Genomic DNA, 18050 nt, shown 5'->3' on the forward strand with positions numbered 1-18050 from the left:
AAAAATAGAGCAATATATATAGCATCTACTTGGAAAGGATTACTGGTGGTGTGGACTAAACTCAAAGGTTTCATATTGGGTTCTCTGGAGCAAATCTTATTGTTGGTTTTCATATTGGTGCCTGCTAATCCTACTGTTCAACTTCTTGGTTTTTTTTCAGGATTTGAAGAAATATTTTGACAGTTGTAATGGAGATCTTGATGCAGAGATTGTGAAGGTAAACACAGTATTCCTTATTCTGCTGGGAGCTTTATGTATCTTAGTTATAAATGCACTGTCATGTCAAGTTGTTCTAAATCAGGAGTTCCCAACCTGGGGTCCACAGACCCCACCCCCTGTTCTAGATCATGTACGGCATGGGTTAGACAGAGTGAATCTTTCCCCTACACTGCATCATCAAGCACTCCCAGGGCAAAGGGAGCATGTGTTGGTTACTGTAATGAAAAATATTTTGTAATTTGTTCTGTGTTCTGATTCAGCAAGGGGTATTTGCAGATGTATTTGCAAACAAAGGAGTCATTGTACACAATAAATCACTTTATTAGAGTTATGCTAAAGTTGCAATACAGAAAGCAAAACAAATATTTAATGAAGTAGTAGTACAGAAAACAAACTAATACTTGGCATGCACTAAATACGCTGATCTGCAGAATACTGGAAGGAATTCTGAGAAACTTGTATGCAGCCTTTCCTCTTACAATCTCTCTCGCTCCCTGGATGTTCTGTCTCTATCTCCAACATCCAACCCTTAGTGCTACCACTAATCATGACCCAACCTAGAAGATTCCCCTTTGCACAAAGAAATTGCCCTTTTTTATATCCTTCAAAGTCCCTTACACTAGTACTTTCCCATGATAAAGCACCATTTGCAACCTGCATCTGCACGATGATCTCGCCTTCCCTAGACAAAAATATATTCATTCGTCATTATGTACTGTCAAGGCTGTACGCTTGTACTCTTTTAACTGTATCAAAACAATTCAACTTACAGGCTAAGACTATGTTGCCTTTCAGGTTTCAGTCTCAGGTCCTCCTGATAGAGATCATTATCATTCTGATTGTTCAGAGAAACTGACCAATCCCCACCCCAATTTGAGAGGTTCAGGGAGGTTGGGCTTCTAGTCCCATTGAACTACACCCAGACCATCAACCTCCATACCTCTCCCATCCATGTACCTATCCAAATTTTTCTTAAATGGTGAAATCAAAGTCACATCCAGCAGTTGCTCATTCTGCACTCTCTCCACACTCTGAGTGAAGTTTCCCCTCATGTTCCCCTTAAACATTTCACCTTTCACCTTTAACCCATGACCTCTAGTAGTAGTCTCACTCAACCTCAGTGGAAAAAGTCTGCTTGTATTTACCCTATCTCTTCCCCTCATAATTCTGTATGCCTCTGTCAAATCTTAGACCATAAGATGTAGGAGCAGAATTAGGCCATTTGGCTCATCAAGTCTGCTCCGCCATTTCATCATAGCTGATCCAGTTTTCCTCTCAGTGCCAATCTCTCCGTATCCCTTCATGCCCTGACCAATCAAAAATCTATCAACCTCTGCCTTAAGTATACTTAATGACTTGGCCTCCAGCTGCCTGTGGCAAAGAATTCCACAGCTTCACCACTCTCTGGCTAAAGAAGTTCATCCTCTTCTTCCTTTCTTTCTTTTTTCTTTCTTTCTTTTTAGGTAGGACTATATATGGGGGGGGGGAGGGTAGATTCTATTTTTTCATGTATTCCTTTTGAAAATTCAATAAAAATTATATTACAAGAAGTTCATCCTCAAGTCCATTACAAAAGGATGCCCCGCTATTCTGAGGCTGTGTCCTCTGGTCTTAGACTCTCCCACCATTGGAAACATCTTCTCCACATCCACTCTATCAATCCCTTTCACCATTTAATAGATTTCAATGAGATCACCCCTCATTCTTCTGAATTCAAGAGAATACAGACCCAGAGCCTTCAAATGCCCTTCGTATGACAAGCCGTTCAATCCTGGAATCATTTTCGTGAGTCTCCTTTGAACCCTCTCCAGTTTCAGCACATCCTTTCTAAGATAAAGGGCCCAAGCCTGCTCACAATACTTCAAGTGAGGCCTCACAAGTACTTTATAAAGTCTTAACATTATATCCTATTCTAATCCTCTTGAAATGAATGCTAACATTGCATTTGCCTTCCACAGACTCAACCTGTATATTAACCTTTAGTGAATCCTGCACAAGGACTTGCAAGTCTCTTTGCACCTCAGCTTTTTGCATTTTCTTTCCATTTAGAAAATGGTCAATGTATGACCATACACTTTCCAACACTATATTCCATCTTCCATTCCTTTGCCCATTCTCCTGTCTTTCCATAGTCTCTCTACTTCCTCAAAACTACCTACTCCTCCACTTATCTTCATATTGTCTGCAAATCTTTCAACAAAGCCATCAATTCATTCATCCAAATCATTGATGTAAACGTAAAAAGAATTGGTCCCAACACAGACCCCTGTGGACCACCACTATTCGTTGGCAGCCAGACAGAAAAGGCTCCCTTTATTCCCACTCTTTGCCTCATGCCAATCAGCTACTGCTTTATCCATGCTAGAATCTTTCTTGTGATACCATGGGCTCGTAGCTTGTTAGGCAGCCTCAGTTGTGGTTCCTTGTTAAAAGCCTTCTGAAAATCCAAGCACACAACATCAACTGATTCTCCTTTGTTTATCTTGCTTGTTATTTCTTCAAAGAATTACCACTGATTTATCAGGCAAGATAAAATAGTTTCCTTGAGGAAACCATGCTGACTATGGCCTATTTTATCATGTGCCTCCTGAGACTTTATCCTTAATAATTGACTCCAACATCTTCCCAACCACAGAGGTCAGACTAACTGACTTATAGTTTCCTTCCGTCTGCCTCTCTCCCTTCTTCAAGAGTAGAGTGACACTTACGATTTTCCCATCTTCCGGAACCATTCCAGAATCTAGTGATGCTTCTACAATTTTTTAAGCCACCTCTTTCAGAATCATGGGGTTTATACCATCTGGTCCAGGTAACTCATTTGCCTTCAGACTTTTCAGTTTTCCCCAAGAACCTTCTCTCTAGTTATGGTAACTTCACACACTTCATGCCCCCTGACACCTGGAACTTCCACCTGGTGTCTTGCACAGTGAAGGCTGATGCATAATGCTTATTCAGTTCATCTGCCATTTACTTGCCCCCATTACTATGTCCCCAGTATTGTTTTTCAGTGGTCTGATATCGACTTTCATCTCTCTTTTACAGTTTATTTATCTGAAGAAGCTTTTGGTATCCTCGTTAATACTATTGGCTGGCTTACTTTTATATTCCATCCTTATCTTCTTGACTTTTTAGTTGCCTTCTGTTCGTTTTTAAAAGCTTCCCAAACCTCTAACTTTCCACCAATTTTTGCTTTATTATATACCCACTCTTTGGCTTTTATGTTAACTTTGACTTCTCTTGTTAGCCACTGTTTGTCAATTTTCCTTTAGAATACTTCTTCCTCTTTGGGGTGTATATATCATTTGCCTTCCGAATTGCTTGCAGAAATTCCAGCCATTGCTGCTCTGCCATCTTCCCTGCCAGTGTTCATTTCCAATCAATTCTGGTCAATTCCTCTTTCATGCCTCTATAATTCCTTTTACTCCATTGTAATACTGATACACCTGACTTTAGCTTCTCCTTCTCAAATTTCAAGGTGAATTTAATCATATGGTCACTTTCCCCTAAGGGTTCTTTTACCCTTATGCTCTCTAATAAATTCTCGTTCATTGCACAATACCCAATCCAGAATAGCTGTTTCTGTAGTGGGCTCAACCATGAAAGGCTCTAAAAAGCCATCTCGTAGACATTTGAGAGATTCCCCCTCCTGGAATCCAGCACCGACCTGATTTTCCCAATCAATTTGCATATTGAGGTCTCTCCATGATGATTGTAACATTTCCCTTTAGGCATGTGTTTTCTGTCTCCCATTGTAATTTGAAGACCATATCCTTACTACTGTTTGAGTGCCTGTATAAAACTCCCATCAGGGTCTTTTTACCCTTGCAGTTCCTTAGCTCTATTCACAATGATTCAACACTTTCTGACCCTATGTCACCTCTTTCTAATGATTTGGTTTCATTTTTTACCAACAGAGCAACACTACTCCCTCTGCCTTCCTGCCTATCCTTCGGATACAATATGTATCCTTGGACATTAAGCTCCCAGCTATAATCTTTCAGCCATGATTCAGCGATGCCTACAACATCATACCTTCCATTCTACAACTGTGCTGCAAGTTCATCTACCTTATTCCGTATACTGCGCGTATTCAAAGACCATAAGATATAGGAGCAGAAGTGGGCCATATGACCCATCGAGTCTACTCTGCCATTCAATCATGGACTGATCCAATTCTTCCAGACATTCCCACTCCCCTGCCTTCTCCCCATACCTTTTGATGCCCTGGTTAATCAAGAACCTATCTATTTCTGCCTCAAAAATACACCCAATGACTTGACCTCCACAGCCTTTCGTGGCAACAATTTCCACAGATTTACCACCTCTGACTCAATTAATTTCTCCGCATCTCTGTTCTAAATGGAAGTCCTTCAATCCTGAAGTTGTGCCCTCTTGTCCTAGACGCCCCTACCATGGGAAATAACTTTGCCATATCTAATCTGTTCAGAATGTTTTTATTCTCCCCATCATTCTCCTGAACTCCGGGGAATACAGCCCAAGAGCTGCCAGGCGTTCCTCATATGGTAACCCTTTCATTCCTGGAATCATTCTTGTGAACCTTCTCTGAACCCTCTCCAATGTCAGTATATCCTTTCTAAAATAAGGAGCCCCGAACTGCACACAATATTCTCAAGTGTGGTCTCACGAGTGCCTTATAGAGCCTCAACATAACATCCCTGCTCTTATATTCTATACCTCTAGAGATGAATACCAACATTGTATTTGCCTTCTTCACCATCAACTCAGCCTGGAGGTTAACCTTTAGGGTATCCTGCACAAGGACTCCCAAGTCCCTTTGCATCACTGCATTTTGACTTCTCCCCATCTAAATAATAGTTTGCCCGTTTATTTCTTCCACCAAAGTGCATGACCATTAACTTTACAACATTGTATTTCATTTGTCATTTCTTTGCCCATTCCCCTAAACAATCTAAGTCTCTCTGCAGGATCTCTGTTTCTTCAACATTACCCGCTCCTCCACTTATCTTTGTATCATCGATAAAATTAGCCACAAATCTATTAATCTCACAGTCCAAATCATTGACATAAATCGTAAAAAGCAGTGGTCCCAACACTGACCCCTGTGGAACTCCACTGGTAACTGGCAGCCAGCCAGAATAGGATCCCTTCCTTCCCACTCTCTGTTTTCTGCCGATCAGCCAATGCTCCACCCGTGCTAGTAATTCCCCTGTAACTCCATGGGCTCTTATCTTGCTAAGAGGCCTCATGTGTGGCACCTTGTCAAAGGCCTTCTGAAAATCCAAGTACACCATGTAGCCATGTCTTCTGCATCTCCGTTGTCTACCCCGCTTGTAATTTCCTCAAAGAATTGCAGTAAGGCTGTCAGGCAAGATTTTCCTTTCAGGAAACCATGCTGGCTTTGGCTTATCTTGTCATTTGTCTCCAGGCACTCCGTAATCTCATCACTAACAATTGATTCCAACAAATTCCCAACCACTGATGTCAGGCTAACAGGTCTATAGTTTCCTTTCTGCTGCCTCCCACCCTTCTTAAATAGCAGAATAACATTTGCAATTTTCCAGTCGTCCGGTACAATGCCAGAATCTATCAGTTCTTGAAAGATCATTGTTAATGCCTCTGCAATTTCTCGAGCTACTTCCTTTAGAACCTGAGGGTGCATTCCATCAGGTCCAGGAGATTTTTTCACCGTCAGACCATTAAGCTGCCTGAATACCTTCTCAGTCGTAATTTTCACTGTGCATACTTCGCTTCCCTGACACTCTTGAATGTCTGGTATACTGCAGATGTCTTCACTGTGAAGACTGATGCAAAATACACATTCATTTCCTCTGCCATTTCTGCATCTCTCATTACAATATCTCCAGCGTCATTTTCTATTGGTCCTGTATCTATTCTTGACTGTCTTTTACCCTTTATATACTTAAAAAAGCTTTTAGTATCCTCCTTGATATTAGTCGCCAGATTCTTTCCATAACTCATCTTTTTCTTCCTAATGACCTTCTTAGTTTCCTTCTACAAGTTTTTAAAAGCTTCCCAATCCTCTATCTTCCCACTAGCTTTGGCTTCCTTGTATGCCCTTTGTTTTTCTTTTACTTTGGCTCTGTCTTGTCAGCCATGGTAGTGTCCTTCTTCCATTCAAAAATTTCGTATTATTTGGAATATATCTGTCTTGCACTTCCCTCATTTTTCACAGAAACTCCAGCCATTGCTCCTCTGCTGTCCTTCCTGCTAGTGTCCCTTTCCAGTTAACTTTGGCAAGTTCCCCTCTCGTGCCATTGTAATTTCCTTTATTCCACTGAAATACCAACATATTGGAATTTAGTTTCTCCTTCTCAAATTTCAAAGTGAACTCGATCATATTGTGATCACTGTTCCCTCATGGTTCCCTTAACCTTAAGCTCTCTTATCACCTCTGGATCATTGCACAACACCCAATCCAGCACAGCCAACCCCCTTATAGGCTCAACCACAAGCTGTTCTAAAAAGCCATCCCTTAGACATTCTACAAATTCTCTCTTTTGAGGTCCAGTACTGACTTGGTTCTCCCAATCCACTTTCATGTTAAATTCCCCAATGATTATCATGACATTGCCATTCTGACACGCCTTTTCTATCTCCTGCTGTAATTTGTAATTCACATCCCGGCTGCTGTTTGGAGGCCATTAGAGTCCTTTTACCCTTGCCAATTCTTAACTCAGTCCATAGAGACTCTGCACCTTCCGATCCTATGTCATCCCTTTCTAATGATTTAATATTATTTCTTATACACAGGGCCTCACCACCCGCTTCTGCCTACTAACCAATCGTTCCAATACACCATATATCCTTGGACGTTCAGCTCCCAATGGCAGCCATCCTGTAGCAATTTTGCCCTATCATCAGCCTCTCCCTGCTACACATTGCCTTTGTTTCTAAACCAGCTACCCCATCTTCAACACTATTATCCGTCTTTCCCATGTTCCTTCTTGCATTGAAGTATAGCCAGCTCGGGACACTAATCGCAACATGCTCAACCTTTTGATTCCTAACTTTGTCTGAGGTCTTACCAACGTCTGCATCCACAACCACTGCACTAACTGTTCTGGCTCTCTGTTCTGGTTCCCATCCCCCTGCAACTCTAGTTTAAGCCCCTCTGTGCAGCATTAACAAACGTTCCCGCTAGGATATTAGTCCCCCTCCAGTTCAGGTGCAAACCGTCCCTTCTGTACAGATCCCACCTTCCATGGAAGAGAGCCCAATGATGCAAAAATCTTACGATCTCCCTCCTACACCAACTCCTTAGCTACATATTAAACTGTATAATCTTCCATGTTCTGGCCTCATTAGCATGTGGCATGGGTAGCAACCCTGATATCACAACCCTGGAGGTCCTGCCCTTTAACTTAATATCCAACTCCATATGCAGAACCTAATCACTTGCCCTGCCCAAGTTATTGGTACCTATGTGACTTATGGCTGTTCACCCTCCCACTTAAGAATGCTGAGGACTTGATCCAAGATATCCTGGACCTTGGCACCCAGAAGGCAATGTACCATCCTGGAATCTTGTTCTCACCCACAGAACCACCTATCTGTTCTCCTAATTAATGGATTCCCAATCACCACAGAGTGCCTCTTCTCCCCTTTCCCTTCAGAGTCACAGAGGCAGATCCGTGCCAGAGATCCGACCACTGTGACTTCCCTCTGTTAGGTCATCCCCTCCGATAGTATCCAACGTGAGATACCTGTTGTTGAGGGGCATGGCCACAAGGGGACACCCAGTTTTCTGTGTCCTGCATCTTGGGTGTAACTACCTCTTTATATGTCCTAATCTATCACCCCCTTGGCCTTCCGAATGATCTGGGTTTCATCCAGTTCCAGCTCCAACTCCTTAACACGGTTTGTTAGAAGCTGCAGCTGGTTGCACTTCTTGCAGTTTTAGTTGTCAGGGACACTGGAGATCTCCCTGCCTTTCCACATCCCACAAGAGGAGCATTTCACTCTCCTGCCTGGCATCTCTACTGTTCTAGCTGAGCAGATATAAAGAAGAGAAAAAAAAATATCTTGAGTTTTTCTTTTAAAAACACAAACATGAGGAAACCTGCAGGTGCTGGAAATTGAAGCAACACACACAAAATGCTGGTGGAACGCAGCAAGCCAGACAGCATCCATCGGAAGAAGCACAGTCGACGTTTCGGGCTGAGTCCCTTCATCAGGGCTCTTTTTCTTTCCTTTGCTTTCTCTGTCTGAGGTTTCTCTTTGTGGAAGCCTTGAAGAGCTACAGCCTCAAGGCCACCCTCGCCTTCCTTTTATTTGCTCTTACTAATCAATCCTAGACATCGATAGGTCATTGGTCAAAGCACTACCATGCTGCCGCGACCTGTTTGGGTAGTGGACCTGATTGAAATTCCTTCCTCTCCAAATTTCCAATATCTGGATTGGCCGTTGGTCAAAGCTCTATTACACTGCCACTACCTCTGCTGCCTTTTATCTTCAGGCAGTGGATCTAATTGAACTATCCTTCTCTCCAAACTTCAGATGTCTGGGTTGGCCGCTGATCAAAGCTTTATTACAGTCTAGTGAATGAAGTTCTAACCAATTCAGTCTTTCCTTATAACTCAAGTGCTCCAGTCCTGGCAACATCCTTGTAAATTTTCTCTGCACTCTTTCAATCTTACTTATATCTTTCCTGTAAGTAGGTGACCAGAAATAGGTCTCACCAACATCTTATACAACTTCAACATAACATCCCAACTCTTGTCCTTAGTACTTTGATCTATGAAGGCCTATGTGCCAAAAGCTTTCTTTATGATCTTATCTACCTGTGATGCCACTTTTTTTTTAATTTTATTTTTATTTGGATAAGGAATTCACAAATATCATGTACTTTTTTCACACATATAACCTTTTCCATTTTTTTATATGTATAAAACTACAATTATTTATACATTCTTAAGTACACATTGAGATGATGTAAAAGGAAAATAAACACTTAAATAGATAATTATGTACTGTGGTAAATCTAACCTATTAGGCTAAGTAATGGAATTAGTTGTTAAGAAAAATGGTAATAATAGTTTCCATATAACCCTTCTGGACCATTTCCACTGTTCCAAAATGTTGTATATAAGCCTATGTAACAACCATTGTAGGTGTTTATATCCTGATTTGTTCATGCTTGCTCCTGCCCGCAGACATAATTATCCAATCCCTATGTACTTATTTACTTAATTTTTTCATTTTTTTATCCCTTTCCCAAATCTTTCCTTTTACTTGTGTTAATTCTCTATTTTCCAAAAGAAAACAAAAAAAAACAGACATTTAGACAGGGGTGCTTACGTTAGCAATATTACTGTGTTGATGAGAAGAGCAGTATAAATCATTAGGAGAGACATCTAAAGTCTGCTCGCATTGGGGTTATATATTCAATCCATTTATTCCAGATTTGATAAAATTTTTCTTCTTGAATTCTCAGGGAGTAAGTCAACTTTTCCATTTTAAATATTTCCAAGATAATTTCGTACCAATCTTCTAATGTAGGTGGTATTGGATTTAGCCATTTTCTAGTGATTGATTTCTTACTTGCCGCTAAGAGGGCCTGCAGCAACTTTATATCTTCCTTCTGTTCAAGAAACAATACATGCCCCAAATAGAGCGTCTCAAAGTTCAGAGGTATCTGGGACCTAAGTACCTTAACTAATGTTCTATGAATACCTTCCCAAAATAGACTTAATTTAGGGCAATCCCAGAAAATATGAAAATGATTTGCCTCCTTAGAGCCGCACCTTCTCCAACACATCACATTTGTATCTTTATATTTTTCCTGATATGGGGTCTTGAAGTATCTTATAATGTTTTTCCAACAGTGTTCTCTCCAAGTCAAACAATTAGTCGAGGACCATTGAAAGCTGCAGATTTTCCCCCAAGCCTCCTCTGAAAGTACCAACCCCGCTTCTTTCTCCCACTTCTCTTTAATATATAGTGTATTTACATTTTTAGCATGGGAGAGTGCATTATATAATCGAGAAACTGATTTACTAGGTATTGAACTGCAAGCCGAATTCAGAATCTTGAAAAATTGTAATTCTACTGTTGATAGGTCTGTATATCTACAACTCTGGTTAAGATAGTTTAGTGCTTGAAGGTACCTAAAAAAGTCATTATGTTCTCGGCCATGTTTGTCCTGCAGGATTTGGAAACTTTACTCTTTATCTATAAATGAGAGGTAGGTTGTAAGACCTTTCTTTATCCATAGCTCAAATCTTTTATCTCCTCTGTTGGGAAGGAATTTGGTATCATATGCACACCATCTAAAGAGTTTTAACATGTTATTAATTCCACGTGAATTAACCACCTTCTGCCATACTTTTAATGTAAGATTTATCCAACTGTTTTTAAATTTTTCCAACTGGGCCATCAATCCTTTGTCAGCTATTGAGGCCTGTAGAGGAAAACTGTCAACTAATCCAAATTCTATTTCCTTCCATCTAGCCTTATATTCCCTATTACACCAATATAACAGAGGGGTTATCTGTGAGGCATAAAAATAATTTCTCAGGCAAGGAAGAACCATCCCTCCTCCTTCCTTCCCTAACTGTAAGGTGTTATATCGAATTCTAGGTTTCTTTCCTTGCCAAATGAAGTGGGAAATCCATTTGTCCCATTCCCTGAATTGATTATCATCCACCTCCACCGGTAAAGTACGGAAAAGATACAATAACCGAGGAAGAATATTCATTTTTATAGTATTTATCCTTGAATTTAAACTTAAAAAGGGGATAAGATTCCATCTATGCATATCTGCTTTTATCTCTGAGATTAATGGCCCATAATTTACCTGTGACAGTGTTGAAAGATCCTTCGGCAGGGTTATTCCTAAATATTTTAATGATTTAGCTTCCCACTTAAGATCGTATGTATCCTGCAATTTTTTGGATGATGTATAATTTAGGGACATAACCTGCGTTTTCTTTACATTTATTTTATAACCTGATATTTTCCCAAAGTCATCCAACAGTGTAAACAATCCTATAAATGATTTTTCTGGTTCACTCAGATAGACCAAAACATCATCTGCGAATAACGCCACTTTCTGTTCAATCCCTGCCACCTTGATACCTTTTACGATTTCGCTCTGTCTTATTAGTTGGGCAAGCGGTTCAATATATAACGCAAAAAGGAGAGGAGAAATTGGGCACCCTGTCTAGTGCCTCTCTGTAAGATGAAGGAGTCAGAGAGGTCCCCATTTATCTTAATTCGGGCTGTAGGGCTGTCATATAGAGTCTGAATTACTTTAATGAACTTTTCTTGAAAGCCGAATCTTCCTAACACTCTGTATAGGAATGCCCAACTAACCGAATCAAAAGCTTTCTCAGCGTCCAATCCTACTACCATTGTCTCTGTCTCATTCTTATTAACCTGTTCTAATATGTGCAGAGTTCTCCTTATGTTGTCCTGTGTTGTCTTTGTTGAGTAAATCCAGTCTGGTCTAAATGGATTAGGCCAGGTAAAAGCTTTTCCAATCTGCGCGTTTATATGTGTAAATAGTTTGTAATCTAAATTAAGAACACTTGGCCGATAATTGCCACATTCTAGTTTATCTTTACCCTCTTTAGGAATAACTGAAATAATCGCTTCTCTCCAGGAAGGTGGAGTTTCTCCTCTCTGCAAGATCCAATTAAAGGTGTTAAGTAGTAATGGGGCTAACTGTGTCTTCAGGGACTTGTACCACTCTGAGGTAAACCCATCAGAACCCGGGGACTTTCCAGCCTTTAACCTAGAGATGGCCACATTCAGTTCTTTGGCAGTTACTGGTTCTAATAAACTTTCATTTTGTAAATTTGTAAGTTTAGGTAGATCTAAAAAATTCAATACACTGTCTATATAGGGCTCACTGGCGGCCCGGGGTTGGGAGTACAGCTCTCGATAATATGTTTCAAAACTCTCTTGAATTTTCCCTATTGTACTCTCCACAAGCTTTGTCTTTGGATTCTTTATTTTATGAATTGTATTGTCTGCTTGTTGTTTTCGTAATTTATATGCTAATAATCTAGCTGATTTCCCTCCTACTTCATAATTCTTTTGTCTCAAGTAAAGAAAATTTCTTTGAGCTTCCAATGTATAAATATCGTCAATTTCACTTTGCAATTTCCTAATTTCCTGTTTTCGATTTGAATTACTTTGTTGCTATCTACAACTTGAAGTTGTTTTAATTTTCCTTGAAGGTCTGCTAATTTTTGTGCATTGATTTTTTTCATGTGAGTGGTAATGGAAATAATTTTCCCTCTCAGTACAGCTTTCAGTGTATCCCATAAGATCACTGGTGATGCTTCTCCCGTGTCATTAAGGTCTGGATATTCTTTGATTTCTCCCCTTAATCTCTCCATTACTTTCGGGTTATTGAGTATATGTGAGTTTAGCCTCCATAGTGTTTTCCTCATTTTCCTTTCCAGGATTAGAGACATAGAGACTGGGCTATGATCTGACAGGTCAATTGTTGCAATATTACAGTCTGTTATCCTGAGTCTATCTGTATTAAAGATAAAGAAATAGTCTATCCTTGAATAGGCTGAATGAGGGAAAGAGTAATATGTATAATCTTTGCTAGTAGGGTATAATTCCCTCCAGACATCTATAATTCCCAACTCCTCCATCAATGAATTCACTTTCCAAGTCAGAGGTTTATTCTGAGTAACTATTCTTGAAGAATCTAATATAGGATTTAATCTAATATTAAAATCCCCTCCACAAATTACTACTCCTTGAGAACTGACCATTAGGTCAAAAATGTGTCTATAAAATGACCGTTCACAACCTGGAGGAGCATAAACATTCAGCAATGTTATTTCTGTACCTTCTATTCTTCCTGTGATTTTTACGAACCGTCCTTTGTCTCTAGTCTCTGAAATATGTTCATAATTAAGAGTACTTGATATTAAAGTAGCTACCCCTCTTTTGTGACTCAATTTATATGATGAATAAAATACATGCTTAAAGCCCATTCTTTTTAATTTTCCATGTTCAGATTAGCTCATATGTGTTTCCTGGAGGAAAGCTATTTGTGCCCTCTCTTTTTTCAATTTAGACATAATCTTATTTCTTTTAATTGGATTCAAAACCCCATTAACATTATAGGAAATTATTTTTACCAATTCAGTTTGCATTTTTCTCTAGTAGAAAAAAAACACTCTCCTTTTCTAACCAAACAGTAAGCAATCCCTTCTCAACAGTAAACCAAGACATATAACCACACCCTAGACATTTTTGAACGTGTAACATTTGAAAATTTTTCCCGACTTCCCACAGTGAGGCCTGAGCACCGACCCGCCTCAGTTCAGAGGGATAACCTCTATCTTCACCCTGTGTTAGAGGGCCCTCAGCAGTTTGAATAATCATAGAGAATTTTCTCCTATTTATGTCTCGACCATATTGCTATCATTCAAATTATTCCGCCTAGTTTATTTTCAGTTACCAGTTTTCATTTTACCTTTAAGTCTGATTTACTCTTTTCAGTCATTTCTCTTAATTAATCTGTGTTCTCCGTACATTTGCGTCTGAATATTTGCTGCTTTTCCTTGTAGTTTGACACTCTGGTTCGTGTGGAGCGTCCTCGCCCCACTAACTGCCACGACTTCTGCCGAATCCTCTCCAGTAGCGACTCCGGTTGGGTGATAACTTTAATAGGTAGTCCCCGGTCCGCCAGGTCCGACGTTGCCTCCTCCACCGTAGCGTAAGTTTTTGTCCCTTCGTCGTAAAAGACTCTCAGCCAAGCTGGATACAGGGTCTGGAATCTGATGTTGTTTTCCTTCAGGACTCTCCGTGTTTCCGTATATTCCTTCCGTCTGGCAAGAATCCCTGGTGCGTAGTCGTGGTCTAAACTGATTTTACAGTTGTTCCACATGAAACCTTTCTTTTGCCATGCCCTTTTAAGCACCTCTTCCTTCGTTCTGTAACTGAGAAATCTGACCAGAATCGATCTGGACTGGGCGCCTGACGGGGGCTGTGGTGCCAACGCGCGGTGAGCCCTTTCTATCTGTAGGTCTTTTGCGGCCGGTATATCAAGGTTCTCTCTAAGTAGCTTCTCCACGAAGGGAGTCATCAATCCGGGTTTACCTTCAGTTCCTTCGGGAACTCTGTAGATCCTCACATTTTCCCTTCTCGAGCGGCCTTCTTGATCTATTAGTTTCCACTGGAGCTGGTCTTGTAGCTTCAGCATTTCTGCTATCACCTCCTCTGCGTTTTGTAGCTTCTCTTCAATTCCAACAATCCTCGCTTCGGCTTCATCTATCCGCGAGTTAGTTTTTACTATTTCTCCTTTAATATCTTCCAGCTGTTTGCTGTTATCTTGTTGGAACTCGTGAATCTCTCCGAGAATCAAGGACAGAGTCACCGATTCCCCCTCATTATCTCCGTCCTGGCTTGCTGTGGGAGAGCTAGGCCCGTCGCCTTGCTGCGTCTCTTTATGTTTATCAGCCTTCGGAGCGGACTTTTTAATCTTGTTCTTAGACACCGTCCTTGCCCCTTTTATTAATATAGTTATGCAATATTAAGTATTTGTCTAAATTCGATTTTGGGGCAGTTTACCTTTTTTGTCGAGAGACCTTTTCCTTACGCTGCCATTCCCTTGATGACCCGGAAGTCGTGATGCCACTTTCAATGAATTGTGGACCTGTATTTCCAGATCCCTTTGCTCTACCACACTTTCCAGTGCCATTCTACTCACAGTGTTAGACCTACCCTGGTTGATCCTCCCAGAGTGCAGCACCTCACATTTGTCTGCATTAAATTCCACCTACCACCTTTCAGCCCAATTTTCCATCTGGTCCAGATCCTGCTGGAAGCATTTATAGTCTTCCTCGCTGTCCACTACACCCACAATCTTGGCGTCCCCCAAATTTGCTGATTCAGTTAACCACCTTATCATCTAGACCATTGATATAGATGAAAGCAACAAAGGGCACGGCACCAAACCCTGCAGTCCTTCACTAGTCACAGGCCTCTACCACTTACTGGCTTCTCCTGCAAAGCCAATGTTTAATCCAATTTACTTCTTCATCTTGAATGCCAAGCAACTGAACCTTCTTGATCTTATTATACTTCAGTGGGAGATCCTCGGGACCGTCACCATGCCGGATGTCAGTGTCATACTATATATAGCATTCCCAGCTGTTGGGATCTCCTTGGCCATTAATGCCCTTGCTTTGACAGAATCTGTATCCTGATCCCTCAGCTTTGCCATTCTTCCAGCTGTGGTTTAAGCAGTTTACATGCTCGGGTGGTTTGCTGGGTTTTGGCTTTGTCAGATTGTTCATGTGCCGCTGTTAAAGTGACATTTTGCTTTTTTACGATTCTACTTTCTCAATGAGGGTGGCCATTTGTTGCTCCACTGCCAAATATATGTCATATGTCATTTTCAAAGTGCATAGTAAAATCCAACAGCCGATATCTTTACTTTCCTCCCACTGCGGAAATTACATTAATTACCAGAATGGCAACCATACCCAGGATGTCACTGCCACTGCTTTCTATCTAGGCTGTCCAGCACATGGGTGGGCAACATGTGGTCATCATATTGGCTACTGATGTCAAATCATAGGTGTTGTCTGTCCACCTTAGTGCCCATTGTGCTGAGTCCTGCTGACTATGCCAGTTGGGTTACAAAAATATCTTAAAATGCATTACATTTTCTTTTCTGATTTATCAAAGGGCATTTTGCAAATAATGTGATGATGCCTAAGAGAAGATTCCCCTTTGCACAAAGAAATTGCTTCTTTTTGTACCCTTCAAAACCCCTTGCACAAGTACTGTCTCATGATAAGGCACCATTTGGTACCTGGACCTGCACAATGATTCACCTTCTCTACACAAACTTGCATTCATCATTATCTCCTCTCAAGGTTGTAGACTTAAAATTGTTTTCGAAACAATCAAACTGGTAGGCTAACACCATTTTGTCTTAAAGACTTTCATTCTACATGAGCATATACCAAGGAGGAATCGGATTTAACTTTTTCCTTTAGTTTAGTAAGTAAAAATAATATACTATTCCATCAACCATTGCCAAAGCAGACCTGCTTCTCAGAGTGATTTCCTTATTCTTGTGACCGGTATGGTAGGTAGTTGGCACAGTAACATTGTGGCTAGTGTTACACTTTACAGCACCAATGTTCAAGGTTCAGTACCTACCACTGTTTGAAAAGGTTTGTATGTTCTCCTCATGATGTGGTTTTCCTCCAGGTGCTTCAGTTTCTTCCCACATTCCAAAGACCGAAAATAAGTTATGGGCATGCAGTGTTGGTGCCAGAAGCATGATGAGACTTCCGTGCTGCCCCCAACACATCCTTGGACAGTGTTGGTCATTGACGCAAACAACGCATTTCACTGGTTCAATGTATATGTGACAAACAAAGTTCATCTTTAACCTTTACTGCCATGGATCTGTGTAATCATGTTTCCCTTGTTCTCTTCTTGCAGTCATTCATGTATCAGTTGCTGAAAGGATTGGCATTCTGTCACAGCAGGAATGTGCTGCACAGGGACTTAAAACCCCAGAACCTCCTGATCAACAGGGTGAGTCTGAGAATGCTAGACAGAACCTTGGTTCCTGTTAGTGGAGACCGTTCCCCAGGATCTGGAACCTGAAGCCCTTCAGGAAAATCGAGATCCTAGCTGAGATTGAAAGGTGCTACCTTGATGATTTGTGGCTGCTGATGGGATGGGCGAATATACCTTTTCTACAAGAGACTTGGTGCTTTCTCTGCAGCGTCAACGACAGAGGGATGACCAGAAACAAAGTTATATAAAATTATGAAAAGCATAGAAGGGGTCTGTTTTTCCAGAGTGAAAATGCCAAGGTTTAAGGTGAGGGGAGTGGAGGGAGAAGTGCCACAGAGAAGGTGATGGAAGTGCACTTAGTAGCAATGTTTAGAGGGACGCATGAACAGGCAAGGAATGGAGGAACACAGACTATGTGCAGGTTAAATTGGCATTATGGTCAGCACAGACATGGTGAGCTGAAAGGCATGTTGCTCTTCTATGCCATCCATGATTTAGTGGGTTGAAGAGTTATTAAGTTTCAGGGTAATCTGAGGTTGGTTGCTGTGGTAAATAAAAATACAAAAGGAGAGAGATTATAAAGGGATTTAAGGGGCAACTTCTTTCAGAAAGAGGGTGGTGGATATATGGAGCGAGCTGGCAGAGGACGCGGTAGAAGTTAACAATTACAATATTTAAACAAAATTTGGATAAGGTTGTGGATAAGAAATGTTTAATTATTTATTTAGAGATACGACACAGTACAAGACCCTCTGGCCCCACAAGCCCACACTACCCATTTATACCCATGTGACCAATTAGCCTATCAACTCACATGTCTTTCGAATGTGGGAGGAAACTGGTGCACCCAGAGGAAACCCACATCGTCATGGGAAGAATGTGCAAATTCCTGACAGACAGCGGCAGAATTGGACCTCAGTCACTGGTATTCCAACCCATAAAACCATAATACATAAGAATAGAATAGGCCATTCAGCCCATCGAGTCTGCTTCGCCATTCCATCATGGCTGATCCCAGTCCCACTCAACCCCAACCACCTGACTTCGCAACATATCCTTTGATGCCCTGAACGATCAGGAATCTGTTAACTTCCACAAACTTGGCCTCTACCGCAGCCTGTAGCAGAGCATTCCACAGATTCACCACTTTCTGGCTCAAAAAAATCATCCTTTCCTCCATTCTAAAAAGTTGCCCCTCAATTTTGAGGCTGTGCCCTCTAGTTCTGGGTATCTCCACCATGGGAAACATCCTCTCCGCATCCACCTTATCTAGACCTTTCAACATTCAGTAGGTTTCAATGAGATTCCCCTCCCCC

At 41.0% G+C, this 18050-nt stretch overlaps 1 protein-coding gene across 1 annotated transcript in view; it reads left to right on the top strand.

Annotated features, from left to right (window-relative positions):
• Nucleotides 1-18050, top strand: part of cdk5 (cyclin dependent kinase 5) — a 76972-nt gene that overhangs the window by 17373 nt on the left and 41549 nt on the right. Inside the window, exons 5-6 of the mRNA XM_072257134.1 lie at nucleotides 161-217; nucleotides 16654-16749. Coding sequence (XP_072113235.1) covers nucleotides 161-217; nucleotides 16654-16749 — 153 coding nt within the window. The remainder of the gene's footprint in view (nucleotides 1-160; nucleotides 218-16653; nucleotides 16750-18050) is intronic.

This window comes from Mobula birostris, chromosome 1 (assembly GCF_030028105.1).
Source record: "Mobula birostris isolate sMobBir1 chromosome 1, sMobBir1.hap1, whole genome shotgun sequence".
Classification (NCBI taxonomy): domain Eukaryota; kingdom Metazoa; phylum Chordata; class Chondrichthyes; order Myliobatiformes; family Myliobatidae; genus Mobula; species Mobula birostris.